Source organism: Dendrobates tinctorius, unplaced genomic scaffold, assembly GCF_039654945.1.
Source record: "Dendrobates tinctorius isolate UK_male_01 unplaced genomic scaffold, ASM3965494v1 ptg000180l, whole genome shotgun sequence".
Lineage (NCBI taxonomy): Eukaryota > Metazoa > Chordata > Amphibia > Anura > Dendrobatidae > Dendrobates > Dendrobates tinctorius.
This window is the reverse complement of record NW_027361847.1, coordinates 841,243-860,221: the sequence shown is the minus strand read 5'-3', so window position 1 is coordinate 860,221 and position 18,979 is coordinate 841,243. Positions and strand designations below refer to the sequence as shown.

General features: G+C 42.9%; 2 protein-coding genes across 3 annotated transcripts in view; one reads left to right on the top strand and one right to left on the bottom strand.

Moving 5' to 3' along the window:
• The window catches only part of LOC141054890 (uncharacterized), a 126,697-nt gene extending 122,217 nt beyond the window's left edge, over positions 1–4,480 (top strand). Inside the window, exon 7 of the mRNA XM_073551784.1 lies at positions 1,703–4,480. Within this exon, the coding sequence (XP_073407885.1) occupies positions 1,703–3,330 (1,628 nt within the window). The 3' untranslated portion in view covers positions 3,331–4,480. The remainder of the gene's footprint in view (positions 1–1,702) is intronic.
• Positions 4,481–14,712: 10,232 nt separating this feature from the next.
• The window catches only part of LOC141054903 (oocyte zinc finger protein XlCOF8.4-like), a 206,272-nt gene continuing 202,005 nt past the window's right edge, over positions 14,713–18,979 (bottom strand). For both annotated transcript variants that reach the window (XM_073551802.1, XM_073551801.1), the window contains exon 5: positions 14,713–15,551. In XM_073551802.1, coding sequence (XP_073407903.1) covers positions 14,767–15,551 — 785 coding nt within the window. In that variant the 3' untranslated portion in view covers positions 14,713–14,766. The remainder of the gene's footprint in view (positions 15,552–18,979) is intronic.

Genomic DNA, 18,979 nt, shown 5'->3' with positions numbered 1-18,979 from the left:
CTCATGAAGAAGACGATGCAGGAAGGACCGCTTCATCTACCAACGCCAGAGGATCTACTTCCCAAGGCCCAGTTCTGTACCCAAATCTGGGGAACCTACAGTTGGCAGCAGGGATCCTGAGAGTGATCCTAAAATCCAGAGGTGTCTCCGACCTAGTGATCTCAACGATGCAGCCCAGCTGTAAGCCCGTTACGAGTGCAATCTGTCGTAAATCTGGGAGAAGTTCTGCTCAGAAGGTGGTAGTATCCCCATAGATCCGTCTCACCCAGATATCCCTTAAATCCTTGACTTCCCCCAGGCAGGATTTAATAAAGGTCTGAGTCCAAGCACAATGGAAGTTCAGGGAGCAGTTTGGAGTACCTTAATTCACCTTGGCCTCTCATCCATGGATGGCTCGTTTTACAAAAGCCATACCGAGATTAAGACCCACGTGAAGGAAAATAGTGCTCTGGGGGACCTAAATCTGGTACTTAACGCTCTAGGCAGACCCCCATACGAGCCAATATCAGAGATAGATGTCACAAGACTTACACAAAAAACCATCCTTTTGGTAGCCATCACCTCAGCCAAGCGGCTGGGTAAAAGCCAGGCCCTCTCAGTCCAGAACTCCTACATTCAACGTTTGCATAATACTAAAACGGAACCCAGGATTCCTCCCTAACGTAGTATCTCCCCAGAATTTAAACCAGGAGATAGTCCTACCCTCATTCTGCCCATCCACGGAAAACAAAGTAAGACTCTTTCACTCATTTTGACGTCAGACGAGCGGTCACATGCTACTTAGAGGCCACTCAGGAGCGGCGACAGGACACAAAATTGTTAATCCAATATGATGGTAGAATAAAGATTAGGGTGCATCTACACACACCCTAGCAGAGTGGACAAGTCAATTATCTCCTCAGCATAGGACACTGAGGGATCACCTATACCAGGGAGCTTAGAGCTCTTTCCACTAGGGCGATAGCAACGTCATGGGCAGAGAAGGCGGAAGCCTCAGTAGAGCAAATATACAGGGCCGCCACTTAGTCTACTCTAGACACTTTCTGTAGACACTATAAATTGGACACGCTAGTAGCTAGCCAGACGACCTTCGGTCGTAAGATGCTAAAGCAGTAGTCCCACCCTAAGTGAATTCCTACTTTGGTATTCCCCATGGTGCTGTCAGGATAGGACGTCCTGGAAAACGGAGATTAGACCTACCGGTAATGTTATTTCCAGGAGTCCATCGTGACAGCACTGGTAGTTCCCTCCCGATGATTTGTATTTGTGTTACTATGCTTGTACTAAATCTCAATAAATATTGCATGCATACTAGTGTGGTACTTGGAAAAATCACTGGAGTGCGGATCTGGGAGGGGACCTTTAAGCTCTCGTGCATTTCCTGTCCCTGTAAGGATGAAAGGACAACCCCCCATGGTTCTGTCAGGATGGACTCCTGGAAATAACATTACCGGTAGGTCTAATCTCCATTTTTTGATCAAAAAAATGCAAAAGCCATCCCACCTCTTCACAGTGACCGTAATTGGGACAGTCCTAACTCTAATATTAAAAACTTTACCGTTTGTCAAGTGGCATGCGTTGTCTTCCTTATTACCGGTCTTTTCACGGACTGGTGTTTTCCTTGTAAGCTCCATAAAATATATTTAGAAATCTCTTTTGTGTTTTATATTATATGTGATTTTTTTAATTCTTTCATCCTCAGGAAATCCTTGTGAGAATAATGGTTTATCAGTTAATTGTAAAAAAGAAGATATCAGGAAGCAATCTAATGGAGAAAGCCTCGTTACCCTTCCTGCACCTTCTGGACTTCACAGTTCTTCACTTTCTTATAATCCTCCTTTTCATGAGGAGCCCTCTCCTGAGCGATCTTGCAATGTTACCACAATTCCAGGTGACAAAACGAACACAAGCTTTCAGTGTGACAAGCAACTAGCCAAAAGCTCAGTTTTTTTAGCACAAAGAAAGCACAAAGGAGAGAAGCCATACTCCTGTTCAGAATGTGGGAAATGTTTTACAACTAAATCACAATTTGTTATACATGAGAGACTTCACACAGGAGAAAAGCCATATTCATGTTTAGAATGTGGGAAGGCCTTCTCAGATAATGCGAGTTTTAGTAGACATCGGAGAATTCACACTGGAGAGAAGCCATATTCATGTTCAGAATGTGGGAAATGCTTTACAGATAAAGGGAGTCTTATTACACATCAGAGAATTCATACAGGAGAGAAGCCATATTCCTGTTCAGAATGTGGGAAATGCTTTACAACTAAATCACAATTTGTTATTCATGAGAGAATTCACACAGGGGAAAAGCCGTATTCATGTTCACAATGTGGGAAGGCCTTCACAGATCAAGCGAGTCTTTGTAGACATCAGAAACTTCACACAGGATTGAAGCCATATGCATGTACAGAATGTGGGAAATGTTTTGCAACTAAATCACAGTTTGTTAAACATGAGAGAATTCACACAGGAGAAAAGCCATATTCATGTTTAGAATGTGGGAAGGCCTTCACAGAGAAAGCGAATCTTAGTAGACATTGGAGACTTCACACAGGAGTGAAGCCACATCTATGTTCAGAATGTGGGAAATGCTTTGTAGATAAAGGAAATTTTATTATACATCAGAAAATGCACACAGGAGAAATGCCATATTCCTGTTCAGAATGTGAGAAGACCTTCCCTTTTAAAGGACATCTTATTAAACATCAGAGAATTCACACAGGAGAGAAGCCGTATTCATGTTCAGAATGTGGGAAATGTTTTACGGATAAATCAGTGCTTGTTAGACACCAGAAAATTCACACAGGAGAAAAGCCATTTTTATGTTCACATTGTGGGAAGTCCTTCACAGATAAAGGGAATCTTATTAAACATCAGAGAATTCACACAGGAGAAAAAACATTTTTATGTTCACTATGTGGGAAGTCCTACACAGATAAAGAGCATCTTAGCAGACATCAGAGCACTCATACTAGAAAGAAGCCATGTTCATGTTCAGAATGTGGGAAATGTTTTAGAGATAATTCAGTGCTTGTTAGACATCAGAGAATTCACACAGGAGAGAAGCCGTATTCATGTTCAGAATGTGGGAAGGCCTTCACAGATAAAGCGAGTCTTAGTAGACATCAGAAACTTCACACAGGAGAAAAGCCATGTTCATGTTCAGAATGTGGGAAATGTTTTAGAGATAATTCAGTGCTTGTTAGACATCAGAGAATTCACACAGGAGAGAAGCCGTATTCATGTTCATTCTGTGAGAAATGCTTTACAGCTAAATCAAATCTTGTGCAACATGAGAGAAGTCATAGAGAAGAGAAGCCGTAACCATGTTCACTATGTGGGCAATCTTTTAAGCATAAATCATGTCTTTTAAAACACGAGAGAAAGCATTCAGGAAATAAACTGTAATTATGTTATATGTTTTTTTTAAATGTTAATAAGCATTGCTCAGCATAAATGAGTGCACCCCCTTTGATCAGTAAGATTTTAATTAATATCCCACTGAACACGAACAATTTCTAAACTTTTGCCATCACCGAGTTTCATAGAACATTTTTTTGGGAATAAAAACATAAAAGTAAGGTTAATATAAATTTCAGTACAAAATCTTTAGTTTTACTCAAATTAGTTGATGCAAAAATTAGTGCACCCCAAAAGATACTACATCTAGCATTTTGTACGGTTTCCATGATTTGTAATCACAGCACCAAGTCTTTCTAGGCATGGAATGGGCAAGATGGTTACATAATACACCTATATTTTTTCCTTCTTCAAGATCGAGCGCTCTTTTTGCCTGGATGCTGGATGGAGAGTGATGACAACTTGTCTCTTCAGGATTCTCCACACAGGTGTCGTTGGGTTCAGATCAGAAGACACTAGGCCACTGAATCACTTTCACCCTGTTCTTCACAAATACAACAGTGGCGTTAGATGTGTGTTTTATATCATTGTCATATTGGAAAGTGCTGGTCTACCAAGAGCACGGAGTGATGGCAGCATCTTCTCTTTCACTGTAGAGTAGAACATCTGTGAATTCATGATGCTATCAAAGACATGTAGTTCCTGACACTAGCTGCACTTGTGCATCTTCCACATAAGGACACTGCCACCACCATGTATAACATAGGTACCATGCATTTCTCATTGTATTTCTCACCTTTGCAAAGTCATACAGTTTTGAATCCATCAGTTCCAATTTATTTTGATTTCCTCACTCCAGAGTTCTAGGAGTCTTTATTTTTATTAGGTGTTGTGGGGCTGAGAACGTCCCTAATGTGTCCCCAATGCGGTGACCCCCACATATTGCAGGGGGAAAGCTTCACACTGTATGATGTCAGTGACATGTGGAGCTACAACTAATGAGACGTCCAATATTATATTCTGTTTAGTAGATGAAACATTCTTGCTTTGGGCACATACTTGCACAAACCACATTTAGGTCAACGACATCAAATAAAATATGATTTATCACCCACATGTCGGCTGACTTTCTTGTTGAGATATAACTATAGGAGAAATTATGTTACTGATAATAACGTGTCACGCTGTGACTGTCTTTGGTAAGGAAGAGGGGCCTCAAACTGTCCCTGGAACTGGGGCCCTAACTATCCCTGTTGTGGGGGTACTCTTGAAGGTAGAGATGCCTGAGTCTCCAACCTTACTGTGCTCCTATTAACCCTTGATGTATCCCTTCCCCCACCTCATGAGGCCTGGGACCAGGGGCTGGCTGGCATAATTTTTCATGGGGGGCAAGCACATAGTGGCCTATGAGTAGCAGCCCATCCTTTTGTTTAACTGATTTTTTATTAATAAATTTACATCAATATGAGAATTACAGAGAGGTAAACATTTTCTGTTTTAACAAACAAATCCCACATAACAAAACAGGCCACCTCCCCCCAGACAGCTTACGATATCTTATCGGCATGAACTGTACCGTTATATACATTCAAAACATACAATGTCATCTAGGAAAGTAGTGTGGAGGCGCATTCCATACGTGTATATCCAAAAGACCATAACTCATTCAGCTCACCCCAACTCCAGCCATGGCATCCATAGTTTATCAAACATCACCAATTTTCCCCTCTTCTTGTAGACTTCCTTCTCCAGCTTAGTGACATGTTTTACATAATTAAGGTATTCTCTCGAAGGTGGCTCCTCCCTAATCCAGTTCCTTGCTATCACCTTCCTAGCCATGTATTACAGCCTGGCAATTGCGAACTTGAAAGAATTTTCCACATTTATCTCCACATATCCCAACAAACCACCGGCTCCCTCGGGATCATGCATCTATAAGCTGCTTCTATCCGACATATAACCACCACCCAAAAACCAGACAGCCTAGGACACGTCCACATCATATGAAGCATTCCAGCGTTCTCATTTTTATATCGGGGACATTCAGAGGTAGATAGCAGCCCAGTTTTATACAAAACCTCCGGAGATCTATACGCTATGCACAATAAAAAGCTGAGACAGCCTGTATGGTTCACTCAAAGACAGTTTCGGTATAGATTCTAAAACAGACTCCCATATTTCATCCTCCAAGCAGCCCAACTCTTTCCCACTTAGTCCTTGCATTGGTGGGAAATCTCAGCAGATGGGTATGCAATAAATCTCTATATAACGAGGAGATGACCCCCCCCCTCGTAGAATCATTTCTGCAAACATACTCCAACACCAAGTCTCCCTGGATATTGAGACGGTCACACCTGTTATCAGCCCTATGTGCATGTTTCCTCCTTGCGTATTGAAACACCCCAGAGGCCCTAAGACCAACCTCCGCCTGCAGCTGAGAAAAGGGTTTCAGCTCTTTCTGTTCCAATATCTGGAAAACATAACATATCCCCTTGCCTGCCATTCCGGTAAACTTCCCAGTGCCATAAACTCCGGTAAATTATTATTATACCATAGTGGAGAAAACCTAGTTAGGCTGGTGACCCCACAAATTTGTTTAACCCATTCCCACAGTTTATAAATCAGAAATAATGTTGGGTAAGTCTTCCCAAGTACCCCCAGGGAACCGTCCTCCAAGCTCTACAACAGGACACTTTCTCGTGACCCCTTCAATAAGATGCTGTATTACGTTAGAAGTCCCCTCGTGCACCCAGCCTTTAAGGTGCTGGCACTGAGCCGCAAGAAAATAGTGCGAGGATACTGTTTCCCCCATACCAAGCCTCGAAATAAAGAATCTGCTTAAACCTCTCAACGGGTTATCCAAATAGGAGAGTTGTGCAGGACATACAGCATCTTAGGCATCAGAATCATTTTAATAAGGTTAACTCGGCCCACCACGACAAATGGGATTTGTTCCAGGCCCAAACCTTCACCCTAAGAATCCTCACAGTAGGGTCCAGGTTCCCATGCAGGTAGTCTGCCACCGGGAGAGAAATCCATATCCTAAGATATTTAAATTGGTCTACAACCTTAAGTCTACCCCCAACTACTGCATCTCCCCCTTCCTTTCCTGTGTTATCCACCCTAAACAGAATTGATTTATTCCAGTTCATCACCAACCCTGACAAAGACCCAAATTTCTCAATGATTCGAATGGCACCGTCCAGGGAAGAGCGGGTATCACTCAAGACCAATAATATATCCGCATAGAGCGCTATCTTTTCCTCAATGGCCCCATATTTGAACCCCGAGACCTCAGTAGACCATCGGATCCTTGCGGTCAGCGGTTCCACAGCCAGAGCAAATGAGAGGAGACAGTGAACACCCCTGCCTCGTCCCTCTATGTTGCTTTATGGTGTGTGATAATTCCCCATTCACCCTAATTCTAGCCACTGGTTGTGCATACAGCAATTGAACCCAAGATATGAAAAGCCCATACAGTGCAATACCTGCCATAAATATCCCCACTCCACACTATCAAACGCCTTATGGGCAGCTAATGATGCGATAACCCTCTGATCACAGTTGTCAGCCTGCAGCTGCACATTCATAAAAAGCCTTTTCAGGTTAACGGCTGTGGACCTGTCCGACATAAAGCCAGACCGATCCGAATGTATCAGCTTAGAAATTACACCCGACAACCGGTCTGCCAACACCCTGACCAGGAGCTTCACAACTGTTGTGAGCAGAGAAATTGGGCGGTATGATTCAGGCAAACGTGGACCTTTATCTTCCTTCGGAATTACCACAATTATTGCTTCTCTCATGGGTGCTGGCATACACCCTCTACTCTTAGCGTCTTCCAAGACCACTCTCAATCGGGACACCAACACCTCTTCCATTCCTTTATAACTTTCGACTGGTAACCCATCTACCCCTGGAGCTTTCCCTTTGGACATAGACCTAAGTGCCCTACTTATTTCCTCATCTGTGATAGGTGCCTCCAGACAATCTCGATCATCCTGTCCCAGTCTAGGTAGCTCAAGTCCATCTAAAAATGTCCCCGTTTCTCCCTCCGATGCCCCCACCCAAGAGGAGTATAAATCTGTATAAAAGTCCGTAAAGACCCCCAAGATATCAGAGGTCTCCGACACCTTCGTGCCATTTCCCGAAATCAGCTTATCTACAGCATTCTCTAATGCTGTAGATAAGCCCCCGATGTAACCTGAAAGAGAAGAAAAACACATTATATTATACTCACCGAGGTGGGCGGTCCGGTCCGATGGGTGTTGCGGTCCGGTCCGACGCCTCCCATCTTCATGCGATGACGTCCTCTTCTCCCGTCCTGAAATGGCTCCGGCGCACTGCTCTGCCCTGTTGAGGGCAGAGCAGAATTCTGCAGTGCGCAGGCGCCAGACCTCTCCCGGCACCTGCACACTGCAGGACTCTGCTCTGCCCTCAACAGGGCAGAGCAGTGCGCTTGCGCCGGAGCCATTACAGGACGGGAGAAGAGGACGTCATCGCATGAAGATGGGAGGCGTCGGACCGGACCGCCCACCTCGGTGAGTATAATATAACGTGTTTTTCTTCTCTTTCAGGTTACATCGGGGGCTTATCTACAGCATTACAGAATGCTGTAGATAAGCCCCTGATGGAGCTGCCGGCAGCTAATAGGGCAAAAAAAGATTCCCTTTAACATGTTTATTTCCAGCTGCTTCTTCATAGGCTATATTCACACAACCGTATTGTCTGTTTGAGTGCTGCCCTTGGAAAAGGTAACAGCACATTGACCAGTTCAGATGAATGTTTGTAGTGGTCAGACATAGTACATATTATGCTAATGTATTACCATTTTCAAAGTATACCTTTTTAGAGGTAGTAAAACAAGGTATGATGTGCTTTCCTGCACTCATAAAAACATAGCAGAGTAAAGGTGATCACACAGAAGCATAGGTCTGCTAGATAGGTACCTAAGAATTTTTATTTTGTGTATTTTTTTAAACATACTTGATCAAAAAATCATCATTGTAAACTTCAACTCTACATTGTAGTATATGATCAACCAGTCACTAATTATCCCGTGTACCATCTGATGTCTGTGCACACAGTATACAGTATAGGATGGGCCATTTATATGGATACACCTAAATAAAATGGGAATGGTTGGTGATATCAACTTCCTGTTTGTGGCACATTAATATATGGGAGGGGTGAAACTTTTCAAGATGGGTGGTGACCATGGCGGCCATTTTGAAGTGGGCCATTTTGGATCCAACTTTAATTTTTTCAATGGGAAGAGAGTCATGTGACACATCAAACTTATTGAGAATTTCATAAGAAAAACAATTGTGTGCTTGGTTTTAACGTAACTTTATTCTTTCATGAGTTATTTACAAGTTTATGACCACTTATAAAATGTGTTCAAAGTGCTGCCCATTGTGTTGGATTGTCAATGCAACCCTCTTCTCCCACTCTTGACACACTGATAGCAACACTGGTGGCCGGTGTGCTGAGATCAAACCCTCCCCTTTCTGTATTTCTCTAATGATACCTTCCGTCACCATGTGGGTAGATTGGAGCAGTTTATCTTGACGATATTTTAATCTACACACCCGATCTCAAGCCTCATCAGGTACACGTTCGGTAGGTGTTACAGTTTCTATAGGATAATAAACTGTTTCCTAGTGTCAGCTGCAGGTTTCCGCATGGATCCTGATTAGGTCCAAGCAGTTTTGGAATGGAGTCGTCTCCCAAAAATTTTGATATCATTACAATGCTTTTTGGTGTTTGCAAACTATTATTGGAATTTTATCAAAAACTTCTTGTCCATAGTCAAACCCTTCACTGACATGAATAAGAAAGGTATGGACTTCTCAAGGTAGTCCGACTGCGCTCGGCAAGTACCGTCTACTTTGAAGAGATGTTTTTCCACTGCACTAGTGCTCATACAGCCCGAGGCTTCTCAACCATTTATTGCAGAGATTGATGCTTCTGAGATGGGGTTCGGGGTTGTATTGTCACAAGGGTCGTCCACCATTAAATGGCATCCATGTGCCTTCTTCTCTAAAAAAGTTATTGTCAGCCAAAAGAAACTATGATATAGACAATAGGGAACTTTTGGCCACTAAGTTGGCATTTAAGGAATGGTGTCATTTTTTGGATGGGGCAGTTCACCCAGTAACAATCATCACTGATGACAAAAACTTGATGTACCATGAAAATCCATAAACTAATGGTCAGACTGAATGCCTAAACCAAAGTATGGAGACTAACCTCAGATGTTTTGTCAGATAACCAGGATTGCTCTTTTCTACCACTGGCTGAGTTTGCCTTAAATAATCGGCATAGTGAGTCCACTGGTAAGTTGACCTTTTTTTTTTGACGCATATGGCTTCCATCCACAATTCTGTACCTTCAGTAAAAAGGCGTCTTCAGGGGTTCCTGGGGAGGAACAATTGATTTCATTGCTCTGATTGGTAAGGGAAGGGGTTCAGAATAATTTAAAGATCACGGGGGATAAATACAAACTTATAAAAGTCAGTGATAAGCGGTCATAGAGGAGCGCTTAGGAAACAACCCAGGGGCAGACAAAAATGTCAGGTCTCCACCGCAGCTCCAGCCGAAAACCTCCAATGGAGGATAGGAGCAATGAGAAAATGGAAACGGTCTTAGGAGCGCAGGAAAGAGACTCAGACAAGAGATGGGGTTAAACCACAACACGTTTTGACGGAGGATCCGTCTTCATCAGGTGGAAAACTTCCACCTGATGAAAACGGATCCTCCGTCGAAACGCGTTGTGGTTTAACCCCATCTCTTGTCTGAGTCTCTTTCCTGCGCTCCTAAGACCATTTCCATTTTCTCAAATACAAACTTATGGCTGACAAGAGACGAATGTCAGGTCCGGACTTGTGGGTGAATGATTTAGTATGGCTGGCCACCAAAAATATTAAACTGAAGGTTCCTTTTAGAAATGAGGTCCTAGGTTTATTATAAGGTGGTCACTGTAATCAACTCTGTAACTTTTCATCTCAAGCTTCAGCCGACTCTCAAGAGCCATGTTTTTTATAGGTTTTTACTGAAAAAATTTGTTGCGCCTGTGGAACTGTCACCTTTACGGCCGCCACCGGTTATGGTTGATGGCAATTTAGAATATAAGGTAGGGAAAATCATTGATTCCCGTATGATTCGCCTTTCTGTACAGTACCTGGTACATTAGAACAGGGTTCCCCAACTCCAGTCCTCAAGGCCCACCAACAAATCATGTTTTCAGGATTTCCTTAGTATTGCTCAGGTGATAATTGCATCACCTGTGCAATACAAAGGAAATCCTGAAAACATGATCTGTTGGTGGGCCTTGAGGACTGGAGTTGGGGAACCCTGCATTAGAAGGCGTATGGCCTGGAGAAGATGTGGGTGTCGGCATCTGAGGTTAATGCCGGTAGGTTGATACAATCCTTTAATTTGGCCCATCCGGATAATCATGTCCCCAAGAGTCCTGTGGCCCCTCATAGAAAGGGGGTTACTGTCACGAGTGTGTCACGTCCTCCTGAGAGATCGGGGGTTAGAAGATCAGTACATATTGTGAATCACAGATCTTCCATATAGCCTGTGTGTCCCCCATATTAAATTAATTTGATTTCCTTTGGTGCTGAAGAAATTAATGACCCATTCTATGCTGGTTAGAAAATTGCAGCTCCATCATCTGCTTCTTCTGGTCTGGTCATTACGTCTCCCTATATAACCTGGCCGGACCATCTGTCTTAGTTTAGCCACATTGGGTTTTTCCTATTTCTTGCCCATTTATTTGCACAAGGCATAAACTGCTTACAGTGCCTATTTATATTCTTAAACATTTCCCATTTATCTGTATTCTTATTTCTGAGGACAGTAACATAGTAACATAGTTTTGAAGGCTGAAGGAAGACCTTATGTCCATCTAGTTCAGCCTATTTTTAGTGCAGCGCATTGTTGATCCTGGGGAAGGCAAAAAACCCACAGAGTAGAAGCCAATTTTCTCCATAGGGAAAAAAATTCCTTCCCCTAAGCTGGGTCACCCATCTACCTATAATATTCTATTATTCATAACCTTCTATACTGTTACTCACTATTCTTGACAATGAAAGCTTTGGTTCTTAGGGTATGTGCAGTAGGGTGACCGGATCTCATATGGGGGGGAATAAATGTCGGAATTTTGTCCGTCTGGACCCCACAAAACGATTCCCCTTTCCAGATATTGAGAGAGCCAAAATTTGAGCTCGATCAAACGACGTTAACCCGTGCCGCTCGTCGCTCAAAGTTTGAAAAAATCCAAATTGAGGTTTTTTAAGATTTAGGTATTTTGCATAGTCTGTTAGACTATAAAGAATGTGACAACAACATTGCAGAAATAGCCCTGACCAAATTTTCGAACCATTTGTGGTATTTGAATGCAGAGTTGGTGGGATTATCGTTTTTTGATCCCACCATTACAGACAATGAAAAGTTGTTAATGGCTAATAAATTGCTCAGTAGCACAGATGAACCATCAGAGCACGCTAACCTACATGAGTTGATAATTTTACATAGTTATCTAATCTATTCTAGAGCTTTTGTTAGAGTAGTTTTTGAAACGTCAGAATATAATGCTCGGCATTTGCTTACAACTTGCAGGACATATTGCTTTTGTTCTTCATCTTTTGTCAGAAGGTCGTTAAAGTCGGTTACTTCCTACCTCTTTTAATTTTTCTTTCCTAACTTTTGGATTTACAACCCTAGCGTGCTATGATGGTTCATCTGTGCTACTGAGCAATTTATTAGCCATTAACAACTTTTCATTGTCTGTAATGGTGGGATCAAAAAACGATAATCCCACCAACTCTGCATTCAAATACCACAAATGGTTCGAAAATTTGGTCAGGGCTATTTCTGCAATGTTGTTGTCACATTCTTTATAGTCTAACAGACTATGCAAAATACCTAAATCTTAAAAAACCTCAATTTGGATTTTTTCAAACTTTGAGCGACGAGCCGCACGGGTTAACGTCGTTTGATCGAGCTCAAATTTTGGCTCTCTCAATATCTGGAAAGGGAAATCGTTTTGTGGGGTCCAGACGGACAAAATTCCGACATCGATTTTTTTGCGGTCACCCTAGTGGACACGGTGCGGATTCTGCTACGGATTTTTCCACGTGGATTTGGCTAAATCCGCAGGTAAAATAACTTGCGTTTTACCTGCGGATTTTTATAATGGAGCAGGTTTCAAACCGCTGTGAATTCCGCACAAAGAATTGACATGCTGTGGATTTCAATCCGCAGCTAATCCGAGAAGAAAAATCTGCAGCATGTGCACTGCATTTTTCATTTTCCATTAGAAGGTACTGTACAATGCAGCAGAATCCGCACCGTGTGCACGTAGCTGCTTGGAGACGCTGTGCTGAATAGGAGTTCGTTGTTGTTACTGGAGATTATGTGCTGTTGTTGGGTGTTTGCTTTCCTCATTGTCCTATTCCCATTTGGTTGGTAAATTCTTATCCTTCCCTATATACTGTGACAGGGTCACTGGCAATGTGACGGGAGATATGTATCACAAAGATTGATATCTTCTGTGATGTGAAAACCCAGAACTTTTGCTCCAGCGTGTTATGTGCTGAGATGGGTTAATCAGCCATGACAGGGTTGGGCTTTTTTGTGAGTGGCTGTAAGAGATGGGCGGGATGGTCACGCACCATATCTCCTCCCCAAGGCTGTGGTTCCACAAGTTAAATGCCTGACCACTGAGTTTATTTTCCCTGTCTGTGGATCTGGAGGCAGGAAGCTCCAGAGAAGTGTTTATGTGCAACTGTGCTGGACGCTGTTGCTTGCACCCTGAGCGGGGGGATCGCTGCAGGCATACGGACTGTTCTATACATTATCGTTTGTTTTCCTGTTTTACCAGAAAAGGCCACAGTTGTGTTATTGAACCATGGCCTGGATTATGCCGTGTTTGAATAAACCCGCAGAAGAAACGTTCCTGTGTCTACGTCTGTAAGTAGCTGAGCGAGTGGCATTACCGTAATACCTCTTTCCTTTTGGTGAGTGTTTTTGTGTTTGTTGCTTTCTGCTATCCCTGTTTTGTCCTTGTGTCTTGTCTACATTATATTTCATTACCAGGCCTCATGGGGTGGGGGAGGGGACAGATCAGGGGTTAACAGGAGCACAGTAAGGTTGGAGACTCAGGCCTTTCTATTTTCAAGAGTATCCCGGGACAGGGTTAGTGTCCCAGTTCCAGTTTGAGGCCCCCTCCCTTACCAGTCACAGCGTGACAGGTTATTATTGGTAATATCATTTCTCCTAGCTTATATCTCAACAAGAAAGTCAGCCGACACGTGGGTGACAAATACCAAAGGTTTTATTGAATGTGGTAGACCTAAATGTGGTTTGTGCAAGTATGTGCCCAAAGCAAAAAGGTTTCATCTACTAACCAGAATAATATAATATTGGACGTCTCATTAGTTGTAGCTCCACACGTCACTGACATCATAGTGTGAAGCTTGCCCTCTGCAATATGTGGGGTGCACGGTCAGAACCTTAAGTCTCCGCATTGGGGACACATTAGGGACGTTCTCAGCCCCACAACACGTAATAAATATGAAGACTCCTGGGACTCTGGAGTGAGGAAACCAAAATAAATGTTTTTTTTTGGAAATGATGGCTCCATAACTGTATGACATTGCAAAGGTGAGGAATACAAGGAGAAATACATGGTACCTACGTTATAAATGGTGGTGGCAGTGTCCTTATTTGGGACTGCACGAGCGCTGCTGGTGTCAGGAGCTATGTTTCATTGATGGCATCATGAATTCACAGATGTCCTGCTCTACAGTGAAAGAGAAGATGCTGCCATCACTCCGTGCTCTTGGTAGACCAGCACTTTCCAATATGACAATGATATAAAACACACATCTAAGGCCACTGTTGTATTTCTAAAGAACAGGGTGAAAGTGATTCAGTGGCCAAGTGTCTTCTGATCTGAACCCAACCACACACCTATGGAGAATCCTGAATAGACAAGTTGTCATCACTTTCCATCCAGCCTCTAAGAGAGCTCGTTCTTGAAGTAAGAAAAAAGATAGAAGGTGTATTATGTCACCAATTTGTTAATTCCAGGCCTAGAAAGTCTTGGTGCTGTGCTTAAAAATCATGGAAACCATAAAAATGCTAGATGTAGTAGCTTTTGGAGTCTACTAATGTTTGCATCAACTAATTTGAGTAAAACTGAAGATTGTGTAATGAAATTTATATTATTTTATGTTTTTATTCTAAAAAAATGTTCTATGAAACGCAGTGTTGGCAACGTTTTAGAAATTGCTCGTGTTCAGTAAGATATTAATTAAACTCTTACCAATGAAAGGGGGTGTACTCATTTATGCTGGGCAATATTTATTAACATTAAAAAAAACATAACTACAGTTTATTTCCTGAATGCTTTCTCTCGTGTTTTACAAGACATGATTTATGTTTAAAAAATTTCCCACATTCTGAACATGAATACGGCTTCTCTTCTCTATGACTTCTCTCATGTTGCACAAGATTTGATTTAGCTGTAAAGCATCTCTCACAGAATGAACATGAATACGGCTTCTCTCCTGTGTGAATTCTTTGATGCTTAACAAGCACTGAATTATATCTAAAACATTTCCCACATTCTGAACATGAATACGGCTTCTCTCCTGTGTGAATTCTCTGATGTCCAACAAGCATTGAATTGTCTCTAAAACATTTCCCACATTCTGAACATGAAAATGTCATTTCTCCTGTGTGAATTTTGTGATGTCTAATAAGATGTCCTTTATGTGTAAAGCATTTCCCACATTCCGAACATGAATATGGCTTCTCTCCTGTGTGACTTCTCTCATGTATAACAAATTTTGATTTAGTTATAAAGCATTTCCCACATTCTGAACAGGAGTATGGCTTCCCTCCTTTGTGCTTTCTTTGTGCTAAAAAGTCTGAGTATTTAGTAAATTGTGTGTCACACTGAAATCTTGTATCCACGTTGTCACCTGGAATTGTGGTAACAATGTGAGATTGCTCAGGAGAGGGTTCCTCATGATTAGGAGGAGTATAAGAAAGTGAAGTGCTGTGAAGTCCAGGAGGTCCATGAAGGGTAATGAGGTTTTCTCCATTAGACTGCTTCCTGACATCTTTTTTACAATTGAGTGATAAACCGTTATTCTCACAAGGATTTCCTGAGGATAAAAGAAGGAAAAAAATCACATCTAATCTTCAACAAAAAAGAGATTTCTAAATATATTTTATGGAGCTTACAATGAAAATGCCAGTCAATGAAAAGACTGGTAAGAGAAGACAATGCCATGTCAAAATAGAAGAAAAAAGACATACAAAAAGCAGGGATCACCTTAAAAAATAGCAATTTTATTAAATTGGACACACAAGTAAACCACAAATATGTTTAAAAACAATAAAAAAATGGTTACCACAAGTAACCCAAACATGTGGGAGCAACAATCTGACCAAATATCATAGGTTCAAAAAATATGCACATGTATCCACATGGATAGCCAAACAATGTATAGACACATCTAAATGCAGATATAAGATATAACAGTCTATATATAAATGTATAGAGCTATCACAATATAAGTTCCAAAATGATGGACATAGATGTGATAGAGATGGGCACCAAATATCAGACTAAGGGTTAGTGATTATTCAATAAGCAAATGGTTCAAATCTATAAACAAAAAGAGGTTACCCAACGGAGCATAAATTCCTCCCTTTTAAATAAAGATCAATGGAGGCTGATCCAAATGCATCCAAACATATACACCCATACTGAACCAATGCATGAAAAGGAGAAAAAAGCGGATGGCACCACTGTTACCGTGAGAAGATCAAATTGTGTGCGGTAGTCGGATACAGGCTCGCTAGCAGCCACAGGTGCACGTCCTTGGAAAACCACAGTGATATCCAAAATCCATGAGGAGACAAATGGACCGCACTCATTGGGCTGGTGAGGAAACACTGCTGCTTTATTGGCACATACAGATCATGTTGGCTCGTTGAAGCTTTGGTTCAGAGCGAAACGGCCGTTGTCCGCTTTCCGCTCACTCCTGCTATCACTGCCCCCCGCCAACAGCAGTGTTTCTTCACCAGCCCGATGAGTGTGGTCCATTTGTCTCCATTTTGAACTAATTCCACGCTGATTTTGGACTAGACATGCATATAGAACCTAGACAAATATAGTCACCTAATAAGGTAAGAGGTATAAGGTCCAGCTCCCATAACCCAACTTCATCAGGGGTAGAAGGATGTGGTTAAACTTGTGGGCTCCCTTAATATATATACACACATAATGATTAATGAATCTTAACAGCTGTTGAGCTTACCGCATGGAGTGCGCGCTTGTAGCAGCGGCATGGCCGCTATAAGGGAAGTGGCTGAATACACATGAGCGGAGAGCGGAGCATAGAAACCAAAGACGCCGGATATTGCATCAATGCTGCAAAGTCACAGGTCCTGTTCCTATCGCGTGTGTCAGTAATGCGCTTGCGCAGTAAGTCACATGATCTCAGGAAGGTCCTTGTAGCGACAATCCGATCTTGTGCCGCATAAACATATTCAAGACATTACTAGACATGGCCAATTGGTATAACTGCTTTAGTTGAAGTGTAGCCCAGGATGAAGATTTCATGAAGATCCACATTAAGCAGCATGTCCATGCATAGGATAATTGATGCAGGATTATGATCCTAAACAATTTTTTGTTAATCCTATAATAATCTATACAAAGGATAAGACACCCATATACAAATAGTCTCCCCGTAGTTTGCTGCATTCAATATGAGGTCCTATAACAAGGGCAACTACTCTAAAAGTACCACCTAATAAAAAGAAGCTTATCAATCAAACCGTATTGAATTTTTAAAGACAATAAAGGGAGTAGGTGTAGAACATACTAGACAAATATAAGTTAAGATCGCAGACATAGAATTCATCCATATACAGCCTGTATAAGAATACAACATGCTAATCAGTCTAACAAATCATATGGCCCAGCCTCCCATAGGGGACTGGACTGCATCGTGGTGAATTCTGCATCCAGTCAGCTATGATATAATATTATGATGTTTCATTTGAGTAATGATTTTATATTACATAATGTTACAGACCCCTCATAATAAATAATATATGGCAAACTAATCCATATGTAAGGGGTTGAAGCACCGAAGGAGCCGAGGGGAAGTTGCCTTCCTGGCTCCGTGCCCGGAACCATCGAGCAGGGCGTTAGGTTCCCCGGGGGATGCTTTAGGAGACTGCTCTGTGTTCAGGAACAGGAAGAGGTCACTACTGAGAGCAGGAGATCTGCGAGCGCATGCAGCAGAGCAGCGCAGAGAGGTGAAGCAGGAGGACGCTGACGCAGGGGCAGAGAGGAGACGAGTGCAGTGGCTGGAGACTGAGAGACCGCAGACACGGGCAAAGGGCAGTGAGTACTTGAAGCCTGGCACCGCACTGCCAGGGAGGCTGCTGACCTCCCTTCTTGAGGAGACCCTGCCCCACAGACAGACCGTGTCCCTCGACAAGACGCCCCCCAGCAGAGAGACTGGAGCATATGCTGAGACGCTCCCATGTGACCAAGGGGAGTGCAGTAACAAGACGCTGACCTGCAAGGAGAGACTGTGGCAGGCAGAGTCCCTGAGCCTGGTGAAAGAACACCGCTGTCATAGCAGAGACAAGGACCTTGAGCGCAGGGGGATAGCGGCATCCCCATACCCCTTGGGCTCCCACGTAAACCCCCCATACTACAGTTGGACTATTTCAAGGACCCCAGAGACAGAGGACATCAAGCACCGCTGTTGCCTCGGTGCCAACACTGGACCAGAAGTGATCCCTCCAATCAAAATCCCTGAGGACTGATAAGTTTTGCCTTACTAGAGAATAACTATTTTTCTACTGTTTGAACCCCTTATATTTCCCCTGCTTTCGATTTAACCTTATCTCAATATTTTCTCTGATATACTGTATGTTTTACCAGTATCTTCCCCTGTAAATAAACCTCCCTTTTACTGTTGGTCTGCCTGTTCCGTGGTGACATATCTCTCCTGCACGTTATTAAATTTGGCATAGTCGGCAGGATGTCACACGAAGGCGCGGACGAAGCAGACCAAGCAGTCAGGGAAGGCCCCAAGACTAGCATCTCCTTGGGGGCCATGTTGAACAATCTGCTGAGGTTTACGGGGAACAATGTGATGTTATGGAACTGGACTGAGAGAATTCAGGGGTTACTGTGGATGCACCCCTTGGCCCCAGCATTAGAGGCAGATATAGCATTAATGGCCTTGGAGGGGGAGGCCCGGGACTCTGTCATGCATAGACCCCCCCCAAGAAAGGGATACTTTGGAGAAGGTGCTACGTATTCTAGAGATGACACATGGGGACCTCACTGACGTAGGGGAACTACGTATGCGACTGTTCCAGCGGGTGAAAAGAGAGGGGGAGACCGTGACCCAGTTTATGAACGCCCTACAAGAGCTTCACACTGCGATAAAAAGGATGGGGTAGGTGTGGGGTCAGTGGACGTGGTGCTCAGAGACTAGATGGTGATGGGGTTACGTGACGGAATGATGAAGCAGGCTATGCGAGAGCGCCTGCGGGT